Source organism: Rattus norvegicus, chromosome 13 (assembly GCF_036323735.1).
Source record: "Rattus norvegicus strain BN/NHsdMcwi chromosome 13, GRCr8, whole genome shotgun sequence".
NCBI classification, from domain to species: Eukaryota; Metazoa; Chordata; class Mammalia; order Rodentia; family Muridae; genus Rattus; species Rattus norvegicus.
Genome location: NC_086031.1, coordinates 78,585,343 through 78,604,518, shown reverse-complemented (window position 1 = coordinate 78,604,518; position 19,176 = coordinate 78,585,343). Strand labels below are relative to the sequence as shown.

Genomic DNA, 19,176 nt, shown 5'->3' with positions numbered 1-19,176 from the left:
GGGTGAAATTACAGGTGATGTGCTTGTGTCCCCTTGAAACTCTCATGCTAAACCTCGAGGTGAAGCAGTTTGGAGATACAAGACAGTAATCAGCAGACAAAGTTAGGTCCTTCTGAGTGACTGTAGTGTCCTGTTAAGACGTGAAATAAAGGCTTGGTTACATGCTCTGCTTCCTAGTAACCATGTGATAAGAAGAGAACCATCCAAGAACAGAATTTCCATTAGGTACAGCGTGCGCTGGCACCTTGATCTTGTATTTTCCTGCCTCTAGAACTATGAGAAAGAAATGTTTGTTGTTTAAGCCACCTGCTCTATGTAATGTTATAACACCCTGAACTGAGTCAGAAGTCATCTCAGAAGCTGTAATGGTTCTTTTGGTCAATGGGAGCACAGGTATAGGGGCAATAGTGTAATGTACTATAAACAATGAATAATAAAGTTTATAAATATGATATGTATATGTCAATATGTGTGCCAATGAAGTTCATATATACATAGTGTGTGTGTGTGTGTGTGTGTGTGTGTGTGTGTGTGTGTGTTTGGAACATATGCTCCCTGCAAAGAACAGGTTCCAATCATAGGTTTGATGGATTATGAGATGATTTTTAAAAGGAATGATTTATGAAGATAATGGTGAGTGTAAAGAAATTGCAAGGAGTAGACCTTACCACAGCCTGACACACCTCCATCCCTAAGTATGAAGCAGTAAAGCAAAGGAGGAGAGAGGCGGACTAGGAGAGGGTGTTTGCATGAGAAGCCATATTTTTCTTAAAGCATATAGTGGCCTTGTGGTGTCTCCAGGGAGTGCTGGTGCCAGGACATTGAATGAGGGCCTTGACTTTATTATTTCTGTCTCCTACAGCACTGTCTATTGGCTGAATCAGAGGTAATGGGGTCTCTGATAGAGTCAGTAAGGTTGGCCCCTAGAACTCGAAGCATCATGGAAAAAGCAGAGAAATGAGTTGGAGAGACAGAGGATAATGCGTAACACGAGTGTGCTTAAGGGGGAAATCATATTCACAGTAGATCAAGGAATAACAGACTTGAATGGATAGGCTCAGCACAAGCACAAGCGAAGTGGAGGAACTTGCTGATAGAGGAGGGCATTTCATTTCAAAAACAGGCTTTCAAATGGTTGCTCCTCTGGAAGACCCTCAAACACTGAAAACACATATCCACCTTCATAAAATGATTTGAGGGGAAAAACAACTTGTCCTGATGAAAGGAACCTGAGCGACTAGGAGGGCTTTGAAGGGCCCTTGTAATTTGAGGATTCAGTGTTCCAGGAGCAATGGAAATCAGGGAACAGGACCTCCTGCAAAATATTCACAACTCTTTGAAATGGAAATCAGACTGTTCCAATTTCAGAATCAAATTAAAGCAAGTATTCAGGGTGTTAGCGGGCAGAGCCTGAGCCTGTTTGAAGCAGCCCGTAAGGGAGGGAAGCGTGCTTTTCCCTGGATGGAGCAGGATCTCAACTCAGTCTGTTTCCATGTTTGCTTTTAGCACCTGCTGGCTTGGAGTGGTGTCGCGCACGCAATCAGACGGTGGGTGGATGTGCCAAGAGCCTGACCTCCCCACGTCTGCTACCCCTCCCCCTTACAACGCATGACAGCCTGTCCTGATATAGATGGGACCTGGGACTGGTTTAAAATGACAGGCTCAAGTTCTTTGAGGAAGAGAAGACTAATTCAAAGGAGCAGCCAGACAAGCTTCCGTTCTCTGCAGGAATAATTACTATTCCCCACTTCACCATGGCCCACCTGGGAGCCCATTTTGCCTTTAGATCCCGCTGGCAGAAGACCGACGATGAACTCTGTCGTCATAGCATGTCTTTTATCCTTCACAAAGCCATTCGCAATGACTTCTTTCAGAGCTACCTCTACCTGCTGGAAAAAATTCCCCTGGGTAAGTAACTCAGAGCTGCTATATGAGGGACAAAGGAACTGGATGGGTTGAATGAAGTTATGGATGGCTTGGAGATAAGGGGGCTTTTCAGCTAAGGAGGACCCAGCCCAGTGTCCATGGGTAAAATGCTTCAATGGCATTCTTTTATGGAGAGGGAAAGACCGAGTGCTGCCTGGCAAGGCTGAACTCTATTTCAGGGTTTTCCTGGCCCCACAGGCATAGAGACTCGCTGCTCGAGGTGTAAGCTGAGGGACTAGGAGGTTTAGAGAAACTCAATTCTTGAGTCGTCAAGGTTGCGTTTTCTACTTGCTCAAATTTGAAAGTTAGGTAACTTAGAGTTGAGACTATTCATGGTGTGTTAAGCAAAAAATTGAAAACAGAAATTGCATGACGAGGGATCAAAATATGCTTGGGGCATGCATGTATGTGTACATGTAGTAATGAAGGTGTATGCGTGCGTGCGTGTGTGCGTGCGTGTGTGTGTGCGTGCGTGTGTGTGTGTGTGTGTGTGTGTGTGTGTGTGTATAGTCTGTTCTGGCCTACGTCACAAGTATTACCAGAGAACTGAAAAAGCTGATCATAGTTTGCATTCTTGCTATCAAGGGGTATCCAGTAGTCTGCCTTCATTTTGATTTTGCCCCTAGTTTCAGGGAAATGGGACAAGAGAGCTTATCAGGGACACTTGTCGCATGCTTCTTCAACCTGTGTGAAGGTAGCAAGCTTCAGTACCCTCTAACCAGCACCAAAGAGAAAACAACTTACGATTAAACCGTGAAGTGCCCCCTTCCTGCCTCTTTGATTTATATTTTCTTCCAGTGAAAACAATAATGCTGTTTCGCAGCCTTGGTCTGTTTGCTTAAGGTTGGCTGAAAGCCCCATTGTGTACTTGCTTTGGCCCCAGTTCCCTGCTGTGGAAAGAACTACACAGTTCTTACTGTTACATTCAAGAATCTGGATGTTAGCAGCCATCAAAGTCTTATTTTATAAATTTACTTCTGAGAGTTTTTTTAAAAATTCTAGTCCTATAGGAACGTCCACCTTATATTTATATAGCTTTCATATGAAAATATTCGTCCATCTAATATTTATATAGCTCTCATATAAAAGTACTTCTCATCTATAATTTTGATACTTCCAGCTACAGGATGGGTAAATATCACTCTCATTTCCCTATGTCCTCCCTACAATTTTATTTTGGAAGTGGAAAAAAGAAAATTCAGAGCTGAAGTCTCCTCCCATGATGATAAATGTGTCTCCGTCATCCTAAGAGAAAAATTGGGCTGATCATTTGGAAGGCTATGAAGGCCTGGTGCCTGCAGACATGGGCGAATCACTGATTTCTGGGGGACAGTCTTCTGGGTTCAGTTCAGTAACAGTCGTCAGCAACACAGTGTGGTTTAGACTGGAGAAAGCTATTTATTAGAGTAGCTGAGAGAAGATTCACTAGTGGACAAATGACGGACTTTGAAATGGTCGGCAGACAGAAAAAAAGGACTCGTCTCTGAATGCAGCTGTAAATCGGTGAGGAATGAAACAATCTCTGATCAAAATCAGATGCGAATTAGTTTGAAATAAGTCGTCTACCAGTTACATTTGGTCTTAGTTTTTTGTTTTGCTTTTGTTTTTTGTTTTGTTTTGTTTTTTTTTTTTCTTTTTGAGACAGAATTTCTCTATGTATCCCTGGCTGTCCTAGAACTCCTCTCTCTCTGTTCAGCAGGCTGGTCTTGAACTCACAGAGATCTGCCTGCCTTTAACTCCCACATGCTGGGACAAAAGGCACGCACCACCGCTTGGCTATCTTTTCTTAATCTAATGCAATCACTTTTATTTTAAGGCGTTTTTATTTTACCCATTTTTTCTCTCCTTTATGATTGTGTGAATGGTTGATTAATAATTTGCAAAAACTGATATTTTACATAAAATAGTCCATGGAAGCCCAAGGTAAAATGAAGGGAAATGCATGGCGTTTCTGCTTAGGTTTAGGGTTTGGGTCCTTCTTTCAGTCTCTGCTCTTGCCTTACCAGTAGCTTCTGAGAGGCTGGGAGGGTTCCCTTAATGAGTGCAACTGGAATAAAATCAGTTTACTCCAGGTCAAAGTCAGATTTATCATTACTCAACCCTTCACAAATGAACACTCCTTACCTCTACTCTGATAATTCAGCTTGGGCGTGAGTTTTCTCTGAGAATCAGTAAGGTAGTTGTATCCACAATACCTTTGTGACAACAGTAACGGAGGTTGATATTAGCTAGTATAGGTTAGGCTCTGCTGCAGTAACAAATAAACCCTGAGTTGTCATTGGTTGCACCACCCATGTTTTATTGCTTAGAACAATACAGGAATCTAGGCTGATACAGTCTCCATCAGCCAGATAACACTATTCACCAAGACAAAGAAAAAAAAAAGATGTGGATAAAGATGTAGCCTGTCTGATAGCTCTAAATATATTAGCCCAAAATGACATGCATTACATGTGTTTATAACTTATTGCCAATAAATATAAGATTATGTGTGACGTTCATGTAAATATAGTCATTAAGTGCTTCTGTTAGGAGGAAAGCCCATTGCTTTTTAGAGATGGTTACAACAGACCATTCTTTCTGATCAAGCCAGTCAAATTCAGGGAAAGAGGCAGTCCCATAATTACAACTGAATAACTGTTATGGTCTTAGACTAGTCAAACTAGAGAAGTGATCTTTCTTTTTCCAAGTTAAAGGCCTCTGAGCATCATTTTCTCCAAAACAGTAACAGGGAATGAGAAGAATCACGTGCAGTGTACATGCAAAAGCCATCAGTTTTCAGTGGGTGTTAGGTTTTCTTGCTTCCCCTGCGCCAGGCCCCTCTAACGTCACCACTTAACATTTTTCTGAGAACAGGAATTACCAAAGATGATAAACTTAATGTGTGCAAGTTTTCAGGCTGTAGTGGATATTATGCCTTTTAGGCTGGAAATAAAACAGGCAGCTGGGATGCTGCCTCCCGGCCCCACAGCAGTGTTTTTAGTGTTTGGCTTCTCTTGTCCTTAATGACTTTAAGACTTCATAAAAATGAAAGTAGAACCCATTTAAAAATAAGTTAGGGGACCCTTCCTGTAGGGTCTGCACAGAGAGCCAGTTGTTTAGGGTAATTATGGAAAGAATGGTGGCTAAACAGGCTTTGAGTCCTTCTTCCCTTCCCCCAGATGCTCCAAACTTCTGTGTAAGGCACCCAGTCTTATTCCACTCACTATGTCATAAGCTGTGTCATGGAAACCTTCCCTCCAGGATCCCTGACTAGCTTCAGCGATGTATGAGACATAAAGGACTGAGGTATTCAAAGGAAGATGAAGCAATGCCGAACCTTAAGAAACTTCAGGAAAAGGACAGACGAGCTTTCTACTCTCAGCATTTCATACATAGATTTAGAGGCCTCAGTCTATTGCTACAACATCCTATTTGGTGTATTCTTCCTATTTTCCATAACATATTTGTGGAAGTAGGCACAGGAGTTAGGCGATTTGCTAATGGGGTTGGTGGTGTGTGGCAGGGCAGGGTTAAAGTCCAGGCGTGAGTATCCCAGGCTCCTTTGGAGCTGTTACATATCCTACCCACCAAGGTGAACAGACGCTCAACTAAAGTGAGCAGTGATGTGAAATTTCCATATATATATATTTCAGTTTGACAGTAATAGAAAGCATTCCCTATGAAGGAAATTGACTTTCTGTGGGGATGCAAATGGCGGGCCACTGAGTAGGTTTAAATAACAGTGATACGAGCCTGCAGTTCATTTGGAGATTTGGGTCGAAGAGTTTTCTAAAAATGGCTGTTTATGAACAAACAGGAGCTAGTATTAAAAAAAAAGTTAGTGTAAGTCTCTAGTTTGTTTCAAGGGACCTGTACATAGCCCAGTTGGAGACACTGACATAAATTAATGATCAGTAATGTTTCAGCACACCCACATTTTTCAATACATGAGAGCGAGTGGATGTCAATGGTTTGATTTGGAGTCTGTATCTCTTGCACATCATTATTTAGAAATGGTCTGGGTTATTTCACAGGAGGACCAAAGCTTGCTTAACGCAAAAGCTGTGTTCAAGTGGGCTTGTCTCTAGGCTCGCTGAGATATGTCTTTTTGCTAAGTGAAACTGTTCTACTAAGTCCCATCCTTTCAGTACTCATGAGAAATGATTACTCATTCTAGTCTTCTTAAATATTAAGAGTCAATTTTTACAGGATTAAAAGAAATACTATAAAATTCCTAGGATAATTCCAGGCACATAAAGAGACCCGATAGGTGTCATTTCCCTTCTGTCAGGAATCACTTCTAGAAGAATAACTTTGAGGAGACGTAAAGAGCAGTGGCTACCTATTCACTGACATGGTTAAAAGAGAGAGTTGCTGAAAACATTTTCAATAAAACTTAGAATTTCCACAGTGAATTCAACATACAGCTCTTGGTTATGATTGATTTTAGCCATGTGACTGACATTAACACATGATTCATTGAACGATTAAAAAAATCATCAAAATATAGTGTATGGAATTCTCAAAGAATTAATTAAATACATTTAAAAATTTAAAATTCTTGTTGCTTTTGTAGTGAAATGCTGAAAGGGCATTTTTATATTTGACGAAATGAAGGAAAGCAATTTCAGGTCAAAATGTAAGATAACAAAGCAACGGGGTATTGTATTCACACAGAACTGGGATCCAACCTTGCTTCTTTCTTCTATAGAAGGTACATGTAACATTTATCTTACATTGTCAATGAGATATATTTCTTACCTGTATATAGATCTGCCAATTACAGGTAATACGGGTGAAGAAATAGGTGCCATTTTTGACCTAGTCTCTATTGTAAACCATCTCAAAATTTATAGAGACATTGCAATTTTGTGACAAAATTTATGAATTTCCACAGTAAGAAGACATCACTTAGGCCAACATGAACACCTCAGGAGTTGTTAGGAGCAGAACTTGGGTTTGGTCATGACACCTCATATATCTTTCTTAGAGAAATGCATCTGTCAGGTAGGTGAAAATGAGAGCTCAATCCTCGAACCATAAAAGCCCACCTGGTGAAGCTGAAACCCACTGAGCTCTGTACTGACTTGAAACCAAAATGTTTCTGGTGTAATGAACCGTGCCCATTTCTAGATTAAGGCACTTAATATTCCCTACCGACTCAGTAACTTAAGGATTTGATGCTAACTGTGGTGAATTTGCTGTTTGACATGGATCAAAAACATTGAGAGGGGTCAGCGAGATGGTTAGGTAGGTGAGTAAGGGTAGTAGTTGCCAAACCCTGTGACCAGAGTACGATGCCCGGGACCCACGTGTTGGAATGAAGAACTGACTCCTGCAGGTTGTCCTCTGATCTCCATATGTGTAACAGTGAAAGAGAAGAGGAGAGGAGAGGAGAGGAGGGGAGGGGGGGAGGGGGGAAGGGGAGAGAGAGAGAGAGAGAGAGAGAGAGAGAGAGAGAGAGAGAGAGAGAGAGATTGAGTTATTGAGCATTGGGCTGTGGCCCACCCATAATCCTACCACAGCATTCAATCCTGAGAAGAAAAGACCTTCTGAAATGGGATATTCTAGTTTGGCATTTCGAGGATTCTAGAAGAATTTGGAACAATCATAATGTTGAAGTGGTGATGCCTGAATTGTATATATCTGTTGAGTCTACAAACATTTTATATAAGACCCTACCTAGGGCAGTGAGGGGAGTGGGTCAGCCGTTCCCATTGCCTTGGAGCCTGTGTACACTCACGCAATTGTTGATGTTAGAGTCAAGTCACGCCCCACTTTACTGTCACAATCCTTGCAGTCATCTAAAGAAAAGTCAATGTTCCTAGGCAAGGCTAAATACTATTCTTCCTTTGACTCCTTCTACTTAAAATTATGCCATATTTTAGTTTGCTTCATCTCATAATAAAAGCGTGTTTGAACCATTGTGTATTTTACCTTGAGCTTTCAACCATATTTTATTTCTGGTGACATGAGCTAAACATGTCTTTTTTGGAATTTTACCAATGTGTCCTAGATTCTTGGCTTACACTGTCTATTGGCTCAACTCCAGCCTGTAATTTCTCTTGCAGTACGAACAGTTTTATGCCTGATCTGATAAGCAGTTGTCATTTGAGGATTTCTTTTCATTGGATTCCTGTGTTAATGACATCATCTTTCTGTATACATTTCTTGATCTTATCATTTGCTGGGTTGAAATACAGCTTCAGGAAACTCCTAAAAAATGAATTCATAGGAAGTAAATATTCTCACAGTTAATTGAAAGTTAAATTTTGCTTCCAAAGAAATGTTCCTTAGAATACAAATGCCTTCAAGTGTTTCTGGTAAGATTTGCTTAGTTTCAGCTCTTCATTTTGTAAAAGATACCAATTACACTGACTCTGACATAACCAAAAGGAGGTTTTATTTATAGGAGTGTCCCTGGTAGAGGTAATATTTTTGCATACTAATACTAATACATCATTATTTATCTAAAATTCAAATAATTTTGAGTCCTGTATTTTTGTTTTCTAAGTATAGCAACTCATCTTAAATGTCATTTCAAATGACATTACAGTCCTTTTCTTAATATTTGTGTTTTCAAAAAATTTAAATGTAACTTTAAATTTGCTTTAAAGAAAATCCATCCTTCCTAGCACTTGTTAGAACTTATGATTTCTTTCAGCTCTAGAAATTTCCTTCAGTTGTTTCTTTAATAGTTTTCTTCCTATATCTGTAAAACTTTAGAAATTCTAAACTTTCTAGGTTGTTTTGTTTGGGGTGCCTTATGGATTAAGCATTTTTAAAATTTCTATTTTATGAATATTTTGAGAATATCATACATGAGTACTGTATCTGACATAGAGAAATACTTGTATATGTGTTGCTCAGGGCTGAGCAGCAAGAATGAATGAGAAAATTTCCATAAAGTACTCGGAGCTAAGAGATAATACTTAACACCATTTGGTGATATTATTATTTCACTGTACAAAATACTGTAAGATTATTTTGATAAGATGGTAAGTTATGCTTATTGAACTATTCAATTGTGAAAATTTGAAGTCAAAGTGATTTATAGATAAGGTTCTCGAAGATCCTAGGGCTTAAATAGTTTTTTTCAATGTTATGTAGCACGCCAATCTCCAGGCTAGAACTCTAGGAAAATATTTCTGATTTAACACCATTGTCCATGATGGGTGTGGCAGTGCAGGTCTTTAATCCCAATACTTGGGAGGCAGAGGCGGCCAGATCTATATGAGTTTGAGCCAAGCCTGGTCTGTATAGCAAGTTTCAGGGTGGCCAGACTGGCATAGGGAGACCTTGTCTAATAATCAAATCAAATCAAATCAAATCAAATCAAATCAGCACTGCTTCTTCTATGACATAAATTCATGAAGTTTTGAAAACTTCATTGCATTGTTAAAAAATGAGCTTGTTACACTCTATACATTTTAGTAACCTTTGATAATATTTTCTTCGCAGTAAAATTGTATGCTTTAACAAGCCAAGTCATTGATGGCGAGATGCAGTTCTATGCCAGAGCCAAACTTTTCTACCAAGAAGTACCAGCCACAGAAGAAGGCATGATGGGAAATTTTATTGAACTATCCAACCCAGATATCCAGGCCTCTCGTGAATTTCTTAGGAAGTTTGTTGGGGTGAGTTTTCTGACTGATATTGGAGGAGAGGGCCAAGACTTTGTAAAGTCTGAGCTCACATGTTCCTGTGTTGTTAAAGCCAGGTGGCCAGCCGAGTAGTCGGCCGGAAAGCCTGTTAAGAGGGTCAGAGAGATGGAGATCAGCAGACTCTGGGCTTATCCCACTTGGCACTGCACTGCTGTAGTAGCAGCTAATCTTGCGTGCTTGGGAGAAGGTGAGATAGAAGTGCAGACATCACTGCCTGAGGATTACAGAGGCATCTTCTTCAGCATCTCAGAGGCAAACAGCTGGCACCAGACTGCTGAGAATTAATGAACGCCTCATGGAATTACAGACTGATTTATAAAGTCTCTAAAATACAAATTGAATATACTAGGAAATGCATACATGCTTATGTTCAGTTTAAAAACCAAGGATGGTTTTTTGTTGTCTTTTTTGTAGTTGTTGTTTGTTTTTTTTACACAGTTCAGCTTGTTACCTGAAAAAAAAAGTGATTATTTTATTATTTTGGATTTGACTGGATTTCTTCTTTTCTGTGGAAGAAATCCCCAGGTCATATAGAGACAAGATGGTAGACTGTAGGAGACAACATTCTAAACTTTAGAAAGCGTCATGGTTCTTCTACCTAATATATGAACCTTAGGGCATGTTACTTACATCTACTTAGCTTTAGTTTTCTCATCCATAGCTAGAGAGTAACACAGAATCTGTCTGGAGGAGGAAAATGAAGGGCCAAGAAGCCTAGAGATGTTAGGCACTTCTGTGAGTGAACAAAATGAGCATGAAAATAAATCTAATGTGTCTGTTGCTAATAATATACCATGATGTCTTATTGTGTATTCGCCACATATCATGCAACTTTATTTAGTATTTCAAGTTGTCTTAATCCACCACAAGAAAGCTGCTGCTGCTGCTGGTGATCTTACAGAAGAGAAAACTCTCAATGCAAAGCCAAATTTGTTGCAATTCAATACAACATCCCCCTGATTAAAATGTGGGGAGTGTTTTATTTTGGTGAAAGAAATACTATCAATATTTCGCTTTAGTGTTATGCTGTCAACTTTCTCAGAAGGATAGCATGAAGACCATCCAGCGTGTGGAAGTGAGGTTCATTCTAAGCCTTCCTGCTGCACCCGGTATCTGAGTCGTGCGTTTGGTGGTCACATGGTCAGGATGTGGTGTCTACCAGACCCATTGTCTCTCTGATGTAAGTTACAGCCACAAAGAACTGAAACGTGAAGAGTTTGAGGGCACGGGTGTTTACATGTCAGAGGCATCTGCAATAGTTCTAAACTAGTGCCAATGGCTGATTTCATGCTATGCTTATTCTAAGTAGGTGTGTTTGCCAAGCCTTTCGGGAACACCATCTGTTTACTCTTTATAATTCTTAAAGGTGAGGACTGGTGTCAGTTCCTCTATTATAATTGTGGAAACTGAGCTTAAAGTGATGAAAACAATCCTAAAGACTGCATACACTGAGTATCAGTCCAGCCAGGTTGGTCTTACACCAAATTCCTTGCTCCCAACCACAATGTATTTTCCCACCATTTGTTTCATGAAGCAGAAAAAAAATCCCTGGTGTTCGCTCACAGACTATAGGCCCCAACCCTCCTCTATCCTGGCCTAAACTGTCCCTCCTGCTTGCCTCATGGAGAGGCCGACTTTGATCCCAAGGCACTTCAGAAGCCTAGCTTGTAATCCAGCTGTCTTGTCACTCCATGAGGAATGCCAAGCTGACCACGCGTATTCTGGTCAGACAGAGCCCAGAAGCACGCCTCTGGACCTGGGAAAGGAAACACTGTATGCTTGCATATTTATGTTGGAAAAGAGGCAGGCTGCTCCTTTCAAACAAAGACAAGAGCCCTTCTTAGCAGACAAGGCTCATTGTAAAGCTGTGACCTTGAGCTAAGAGCAAATAGTCTGCTTAAAGGAACGCTATTTTAGTACTTTGACCTTAATGATCGCTAAATTAGTATCTAGGTCAAGAAACAGGGAGTTAGGGGATATGAGTCTCTGACATGATTTATTTGTGTGTCAACTGGGAAAAGGCAGACTGTTTAATTTAAAGCTTTGCTTTCCTTTCAACACTAAGTGACAAGGGACAGTGGGAAGAGCTGTTTCATCTACTTGAAAATGTATTTGCTTTAGACAATCCACAAATGGCACCAAGGTGAAGGCGGCCTACCTGATAACTAGCAGTGTAACGTCGTACTGCATGAGAAGGACCCGGCACTTGGTGCGTTTGTTTCTTGGATATTTGCCAGAGATTGGATGACAAGATTTGGTTTGTTTGGCATGGTTTTTGTACAGCACGGTGACTCACATACATTTTAGTTTTCAGATTCCCTGAATGGTCTTAAGCTAATGCAATGCAAAATAAAAGTTAGTCATGTTAAAGACAAAACCATCGTAAGCAAGGGTGCTTTTTAAATTATCTTAAAGGGACCCACAGATATGAACATGACAATGAATGAAAGTGGAAATAAAAGTCATCTTGTTTTGAAATCACACATGGTGCGAGACTGTATTCACATTTGTCCGGGGCATCCGATTTCAATCCAGTCACAGCTTCTCCAGTCATCGCACCCCAGAGGTGAGAGCAGATTCAGAGATCAGTCTTTAAATATCTCTTCTCAGAGGTGCTGCCTGTGAGTGACAGACAGAAAAAGAAGAGCAGTGCCAGGTCAGGAGAGGCAGGGCCAACCACCCAGGACAAAACAGAACAAAGCGACTAGGCAGTGGTGGAAGAGTCTGGAGGATTGTAGCACCCGGGTGAAAGGAGCATTTGTGTCTGCTTAGTAACAGTTTCAAGGACAGTTGTATCCAAACATCAGGTGCCTGAATTGAGGAGAGGAAATCAAAGAGGGTGGAAAAAAAACCCATTCAGGACACCCATGAGTCTGACCCCTTGGGGGTAACAAAGCCAATATCTTCTATATCAGATATTTAGATTATGATTTATAACAGTGGCAAAATTACAGTTATGAAGTAGTAACAAAGTAACTTTATGGTTGGGGGTCACTACAACATTGAGGAACTGTATTAAAGGGTCACAGCATTAAGGAAGGTTGGGAACCACTGTTCCAGGAAGTTCTAGCTTGAACATTTCACTTCAGTTTATTTGTATAAAAAGCAGTGAGACTAAATATCATTCATCTTTAAAAGCCCTAGGCTTTTGTTCACATCCTCTATTGGTTTCCTGGAAGAGTCATGGGGAGGCTGAGAGAGCAGGGCCTCTTGACTAACCGGCTTCATGTTATCTGTTCATTGGACAAAAAAGTGTCCCACAACTTCAATCTGAAGGTTTTTTGTTCCATGGTTTTACCTCTCTTTTAAAACTAATTAACTAATTCATTCATTTTACATACCAGTATCAGCCTCCTTCTCCTCCCAGTGCCCCTCTTGTAGCTTCTTTCATCATTCCTCCCTGAGGAGACAATGGGGAAGCCCATTCTCTGAGAAGGGGGAGCCCCCTCCTCCATGGGTATCCCTCCTCTTACATAAGAGAAACTGAAGGACTCTTGTCCTCTCTCACTGAGGCTGGACAAGGCAACCCAGTTAGGGGAACAGGATTCACAGCAGGCAACAAATTCAGGGACAGCCTTTGCTCCAGTTGTTGGGGGATTGGCATGGAGACCAAGATGCACATCTGCTTCAGATACGCAGGGGGCCTAGGTCTGGTCCTTGCTTGCTCTTTGGTTGGTTGTTCAGTCTCTAGGAGCCCCCAAGGATCCCGGTTGGTTGACTCTGTTGGTCTTCCTGTGGAGTCCCTGTCCTTTTGGGGTCCCTCCATACTCCCCCCCAACTCTTCCACAAGTCTCTGAGCTCCAGCTAGTGTTTGGCTGTGAGCATCTACATCTGTTTCAGTCAGCTGTTGGGTGAAGCCTCTCACAGGACAGTTATACCTGTCTTTAAGCATAACAGAGTATCATTAATAGTGTCAGGAATTAGTTCTTGCCCATGGGATGAGTCTCAATTTGAGGCAGTCATTGGTTGGCTAATCCCTCTGTCTCTGCTCTATCTTTGTCCCTGCACATCTTGTGGGCAGGACACATATTCTGTTGAAGGTTTTGTGGGTGGGTCGCTGTCCTTATCCCTTCACGGAGAGTCCTGCCTGACTACAGGAAGTAGGAGCAATATCCCCCACTACTAGTAATCTCAGCTAGCATCAGCCCCATAGCCACCCTGGGGCCTGCCCCTGTCTCAGGTCTCTAGGTGTGTCCTAAAGATGCCCTCTCCCTACACTTGATCTCCTGACCCTGTTGCTCTCCCCATCCGCTCTCCTACCCAGCTCTCTCACTCCATACACCTCCGATATCTATTTTATTTCCTCTTCTGAGAAAGATTCAACCAGTCTCCCTTTGGTCTCTTTGTTATTTGGGTTCTCTGGGTCTGTGGTTCCACTTCTAAAGCCACTTGTTATACCAATGAGGTCAGCCTGACCAGTAGAGCTGCTCAGAACCAAGCAAAGCCAGGAAACACTTTTATTGAGAACCTCCCATTGAACACACCAATTTCTACTCAAGTCACTGCTGATAACTTTATGACAATCACTCCTTGTTTTCTCTTCTCATGTTTATGATTTGACATAAAAGATTATAACTTCCACAAGACTTTAAATCAGTATTATTTATGCTACGATACTTGAACAAGAGAGGAGCCCTCGTGAAGGCAGAGATAGCAAGCATATATGGCTGGCTTCTTAGACTCAAGGAAAAAATCAAAGATCAAGATCAACCATAGATCCCTGTCCTGCTGAGTCTGAATGACGCCTTTGAGTCCCTTAGACTATATCACATTAAAGGTCCCTAACAAAGGAGTCATCAGTGCTGTAGGTAATGTTCCACATACACTCTAGTTTTTGCCATTAGCTACATAATACTAAAAACTGGAATTTTCTCATCTCAAAAATGGGAATCATCATCATCATCATCATCATCATCATCATCATCATCTTACAGAGGTTTTTCTGACTGTGGTAATCATTATGGATATAAAGAACATTCAACAGATACACACTCATTTACTACGGCCCTTGCTCTATTTGAGAGGACATTATAATTGCCCTCCTTTCCTCTTGTCATTGTGCCTTTCTAGCATAAGGGAAGCCCTTTGGATGTACTGGAAGGCAGTTTTTTTTAATGTTTCCTTCTGCTCATGCTTGCCTTTGATCCATAGCCAACTCTATTTGTCATTCTGAGTTCCTGAGAAATCAAGAGTAGGGCTTTCTCCATAAGAGCTTGATTGGTAACTCCAAGTCTCCTATTACTGTAATTTCTAGCACGAACCTATCCAGCAGCCATCCCAATCATGACCGACTAATTTAGAACAGCTGAGTCTTTCTTCATAAATCCAAAGCTTTTCTTTAATTGTATAGAAGCAATTTCGAGATGGTTTATACTAGCTAACTTCTCGATACCCACCACCCCCTTATCCCCCTTCCTAGTTAATTTAATGCATAGCCTTAGTTAAAGTTTTTTCCCAATAAACATATAATTTCTTGTACAAAAACAAATATAACTTTCAACATTAAAGGAGACACAGTTCGAAGAAATGACCCTTTATCCTGACGTATGTGTTGTGTGTTGGCAGAACTTTATTTAGAATGCAGTCTTGGTGAGACAGACAGAGGGACAATGGCTATTCCTCCATTGGGGTCTCAAACTTTACCACTCGTAGAAAAGGAGTAGATGATCCTGAGCTCCTCCAAACCCAGCTTAGAAAAACAAAAATTTCATTCATGCCAATAGGAATTCCATTGTTTTCATGAAATCCATGTTTAGAGCAATTTTGAAACTCATCAAAATTCACTGATGATGTCCACCCCACCTCTGCCTTTTTCCCCAAGTAATAACCCATTGTACTCATCCGTCTAGCTGCTATGCTCACCAAAGCTGAGTCTTCAGGGAGCTCTCCATGGCTCGTTTCTTGGAGAAACTCACCTTGTATTGGAAGCCAAGACAATAGTTTGTGATTCTTTTTACAGAGCTAAACTTGGCAAAACAAAGCAGAACTATAAATATTTGTCATTTTTTTTGGGGGGGATTAAAATGTTCTATATATCGCTGTGGTAATAGATAATCTATTAACATTTGTATAATAAATACATTTAATCACATGCATAAATGAAACCTCTTATAGTATAAAATTGAGCCAAATAAACTTGTTTCGAAGAAGTAATTGTATGCCTAAGACTCGAGGCGAGTCTCCGTCCTTGAAGTGGTCCACAAGATATCTTTTCTGCAGGGGCCGGGGAGAGCGGGAACTGGCTGCGCCTTGGACTGCGGTTCTGGAATAGGAAGGGTCAGCAAGCACGTCTTGTTGCCTGTTTTCAGCAGTGTCGAGCTAGTGGACATGATGGAATCCTTCCTCCTCGAAGCCCAGAGCTACTTGCAGGTTAACGAGAACAAAGTTGAAAGTTACCACTGCTACAGCCTGCAGGAGTTCACGCCCCACTTGGGGAGATATGACGTCATCTGGATTCAGTGGGTATCAGGTCAGTAATTCGTGGTGTAGCTTCCGCCCCTTCCCCGTTTTCTCATTAGCAAAGGTGACACTTGAGACCTAAAACACGTTTCGTTAGCTCTAGCTAACAGAACATGGAGTCGAGTGAACTTCCACTCTGGGCCCCCAAAGTTCTTTTAACACTGCTGCACAAGCTCGGCAATCTTACCCTAGGGATAGAGCAAGTGCTTGGGAACAATCTCCATCTTTGCAGAAATGTAAATACTTGAAAATACTGAAAAACCGAACCCATAAATGGTTAATCCTCATTATTTATTGGTAGAACTAAATGCTCTGAGACTTAAATCCTTAGGAAATGAAACAGCAATGAATTATATTGTGCGCTCTCTCTCTCTCTCTCTCTCTCTCTTTCTCATACACACACACACACACACACACATACACACACATACACACACACACACACACACACACACCACAAACTTGATTATGTTGTACAAGAACATGAAATGGCTCTTGGGAAGGGTAGTAGTGTCTTGTGCCTATTGGGTATAGACTCCAGGTAGCATGATATAAATACAAGGAATTAAAAACCCTGAAAGACGATTTGTATATTTTTCTCTTTAAGTTTTCAAAGTCTCTTGCAACTAAAACAGGTCAAGCTATTAAGTAATTCGTGTGAGTATACAGAAGACAGTTTTCATTCTTAGCCTTGTTTTCTTTTCAACTCACCTCCCTCCTGCCCCCTGTTTCTCTATCAATCTGGCCCCGCTGCAGGGTACCTGACCGATAAGGACCTTCTTGCCTTTCTTTCCCGGTGTCGAGATGGCCTGAAAGAAAATGGCGTTATCATTCTGAAGGACAATGTAGCGCGGGAGGGCTGTATCTTTGACCTGTCTGACAGCAGTGTGACTCGGGACATGGACATCCTTCGAAGCCTTATTAGGAAGAGTGGACTGGTGGTTCTGGGCCAGGAGAAACAAGAAGGCTTCCCAGAGCAGTGTGTTCCGGTGTGGATGTTTGCACTGCACAGTGACAGACACTCTTGATCAGCAGTGGGAATGAGCCACCAGACTGGATGACGGTGCCTCAGGACTGGGTGCATCTCCCAGGCACCTTGTGAGATGCAGACAGATATGGAAAGAAGGGAATACAATGCAGGTCTAGAGTGATTGATGACGTAATATGTACCAGCTGCTGCTACCATAATGCACACACTGTGACGTGTGCACGTTTAGATATGCGCTTTCTGTAACGGGATGTTCACAGATGCTGTGGATTTTCTGAGGGGTGGAGTGAAACAACAGGACACTGCTTTAATAAGGGGCGTGTTTACACCTTCACTGCACGAGTGTGACTATGAAGACCTGAGAAGGAAACGATGCTCATCAACGAGCGTCTGCATCAGTCACTGATGATTTCTGTTTGTAATCTATCACAGAACAGGGTAGAAAGTCTAGACCTTTTTTCCTGTCCCTCTATCGGCTACGGTACACTTTCTTTTTCTTTGCTTGTCACATCTCTTGAACAAACATCTCCATCTAACTCAGAAGGTACTGGTCAAATAACCCCATGAAAACAAGTCTATTATTTTGTCTTTAGCCCTTCTTTCGACAGAAAAAGTATACAGTTTCCCTTTCTATTTTGGGTCAGTTTTACTACCAATGATGTAATATGGATGTGATTTGATAACTAATGCTTACATTACCATGATGTGGAAGTGTCTCCTTTCAGGAGAAAATGTTACACACTCAAGTTTCACCCCAACCATATAAGTAAATGTTGTCAATGATCTAATTTTAGCCACTGGCTTTCAACAGTGCCTGCTCCTTTGCATCTGGTCCTCATTCCTTGAATGAACGGATGTACCTTGAGAGAGAAACATCAAAAGAAACAGGCAAATGAAATGATGCATAAAGACCGACTTAGCTGGGTTCCTGAAAGGCATTGGTTTAAATAAAATAACCTAAAACCTTTCAAAAGGAAAAAATGAAATTCAGTTTTTATTAGCACAGTGTTTAAATATGACTATTTTGTCTTCAAGATACTTCAGCACCTTTATGTTGAAGTACGGTGATATGTCTTGACCCTGAAATTCAAAGAAGCAATTTAAACTAAGAAGATGTACTGCATAGCTATGATACCATCACAGAAAACATATTTTTAAAGCAATAGCTCTAGAATAAGAGAAAAATGTTAGAGAGTATGACAAAACTAATAATAATATAAAAATAATAAAAACTATAAGAATTTAATAATAATAATAATAACTGTTATAGAGTAACAAAACTCCCATTTCACCCTTCAAAAGTTTTGTAACAGATTAGCAATATCTTTTCTTTTTTGAGGGTGATTCAAGGGATTCCTCTTATACCAGCAACTTAATTCCTTTGTCCCTTAACTTCTACTTTTTTATGATTGACATTTACCAATCTTCCTTGTTCTGAGTTTTCAGAGTTTATTGTGAAAAGACAATTGCCCAGTGGATACCAACAGATGGTTATTAACTCTATTGAGTCTTTGAGGTTGATATGAAACCATCCAGTCCTCTTTCTCTTGCCAAATCAAATCATTAACCATTCTACCTAGAGAGTCTCCCAATTTGTATTATCCTGCAAACATTCCTGAACTCTTTATGCACCCTTAATTTAATCAAGAGCAAAGTTGAAGGTAAACGTTGTCATCAGAAGCCCTGCGTTGTTGGTAACAGGCACGTGAGAAAACCAACATCACCACCAAAAGCAGAGGTGGCGTAAGGGGACTGCAAACCCGATCAAGTAGTCTTAATGGGCTGTGTTAAAGTTTGGATATGTTTCTGAAAGAAATAAACAGAAGATTTTTTGGAAGTTGCAAGCAAGGAATTTCTTTTCTAGTCTTGGAGGTGGAAGGAAGACACTTCCAGTGATTCCCAGGTCAGGTCAAAGAAGCAATCTAAACAGGCAGTTTGTGTTCATCTGCACATCTGGAAGCCAGTGGTCTAGCTGGTAGTTTACTTTAGCTCCCAAATACCTCTTCATAGTCTGGCTGCTTCCAAACCAATTGGAGACACTCATCAGTAGACATTTCCTAGTCTCATTCACATCCCAGTTAGTTTCTAGGATGTGGGATCAGATTATTTGTAACTAATACATTATTAAGCTGATTCTAGGAACTAGTTTTATTTGAG

At 40.9% G+C, this 19,176-nt stretch overlaps 1 protein-coding gene across 3 annotated transcripts in view; it reads left to right on the top strand.

Moving 5' to 3' along the window:
• Positions 1-18,856, top strand: part of Ntmt2 (N-terminal Xaa-Pro-Lys N-methyltransferase 2) — a 41,482-nt gene extending 22,626 nt beyond the window's left edge. Inside the window, exons 2-5 of one of the 3 annotated variants that reach the window (NM_001376860.1) lie at positions 1,507-1,908; positions 9,370-9,545; positions 15,792-16,041; positions 16,788-18,220. In NM_001376860.1, coding sequence (NP_001363789.1) covers positions 1,755-1,908; positions 9,370-9,545; positions 15,792-16,041; positions 16,788-17,059 — 852 coding nt within the window. In that variant the 5' untranslated portion in view covers positions 1,507-1,754 and the 3' untranslated portion in view covers positions 17,060-18,220. Of the gene's footprint in view, positions 1-1,332; positions 1,909-9,369; positions 9,546-15,791; positions 16,042-16,787 lie in introns of those variants that run through there. The other 2 variants (XM_039090487.2, XM_039090488.2) reach the window with 2 other exon arrangements.
• The last annotated feature ends 320 nt before the right edge of the window (positions 18,857-19,176 follow it).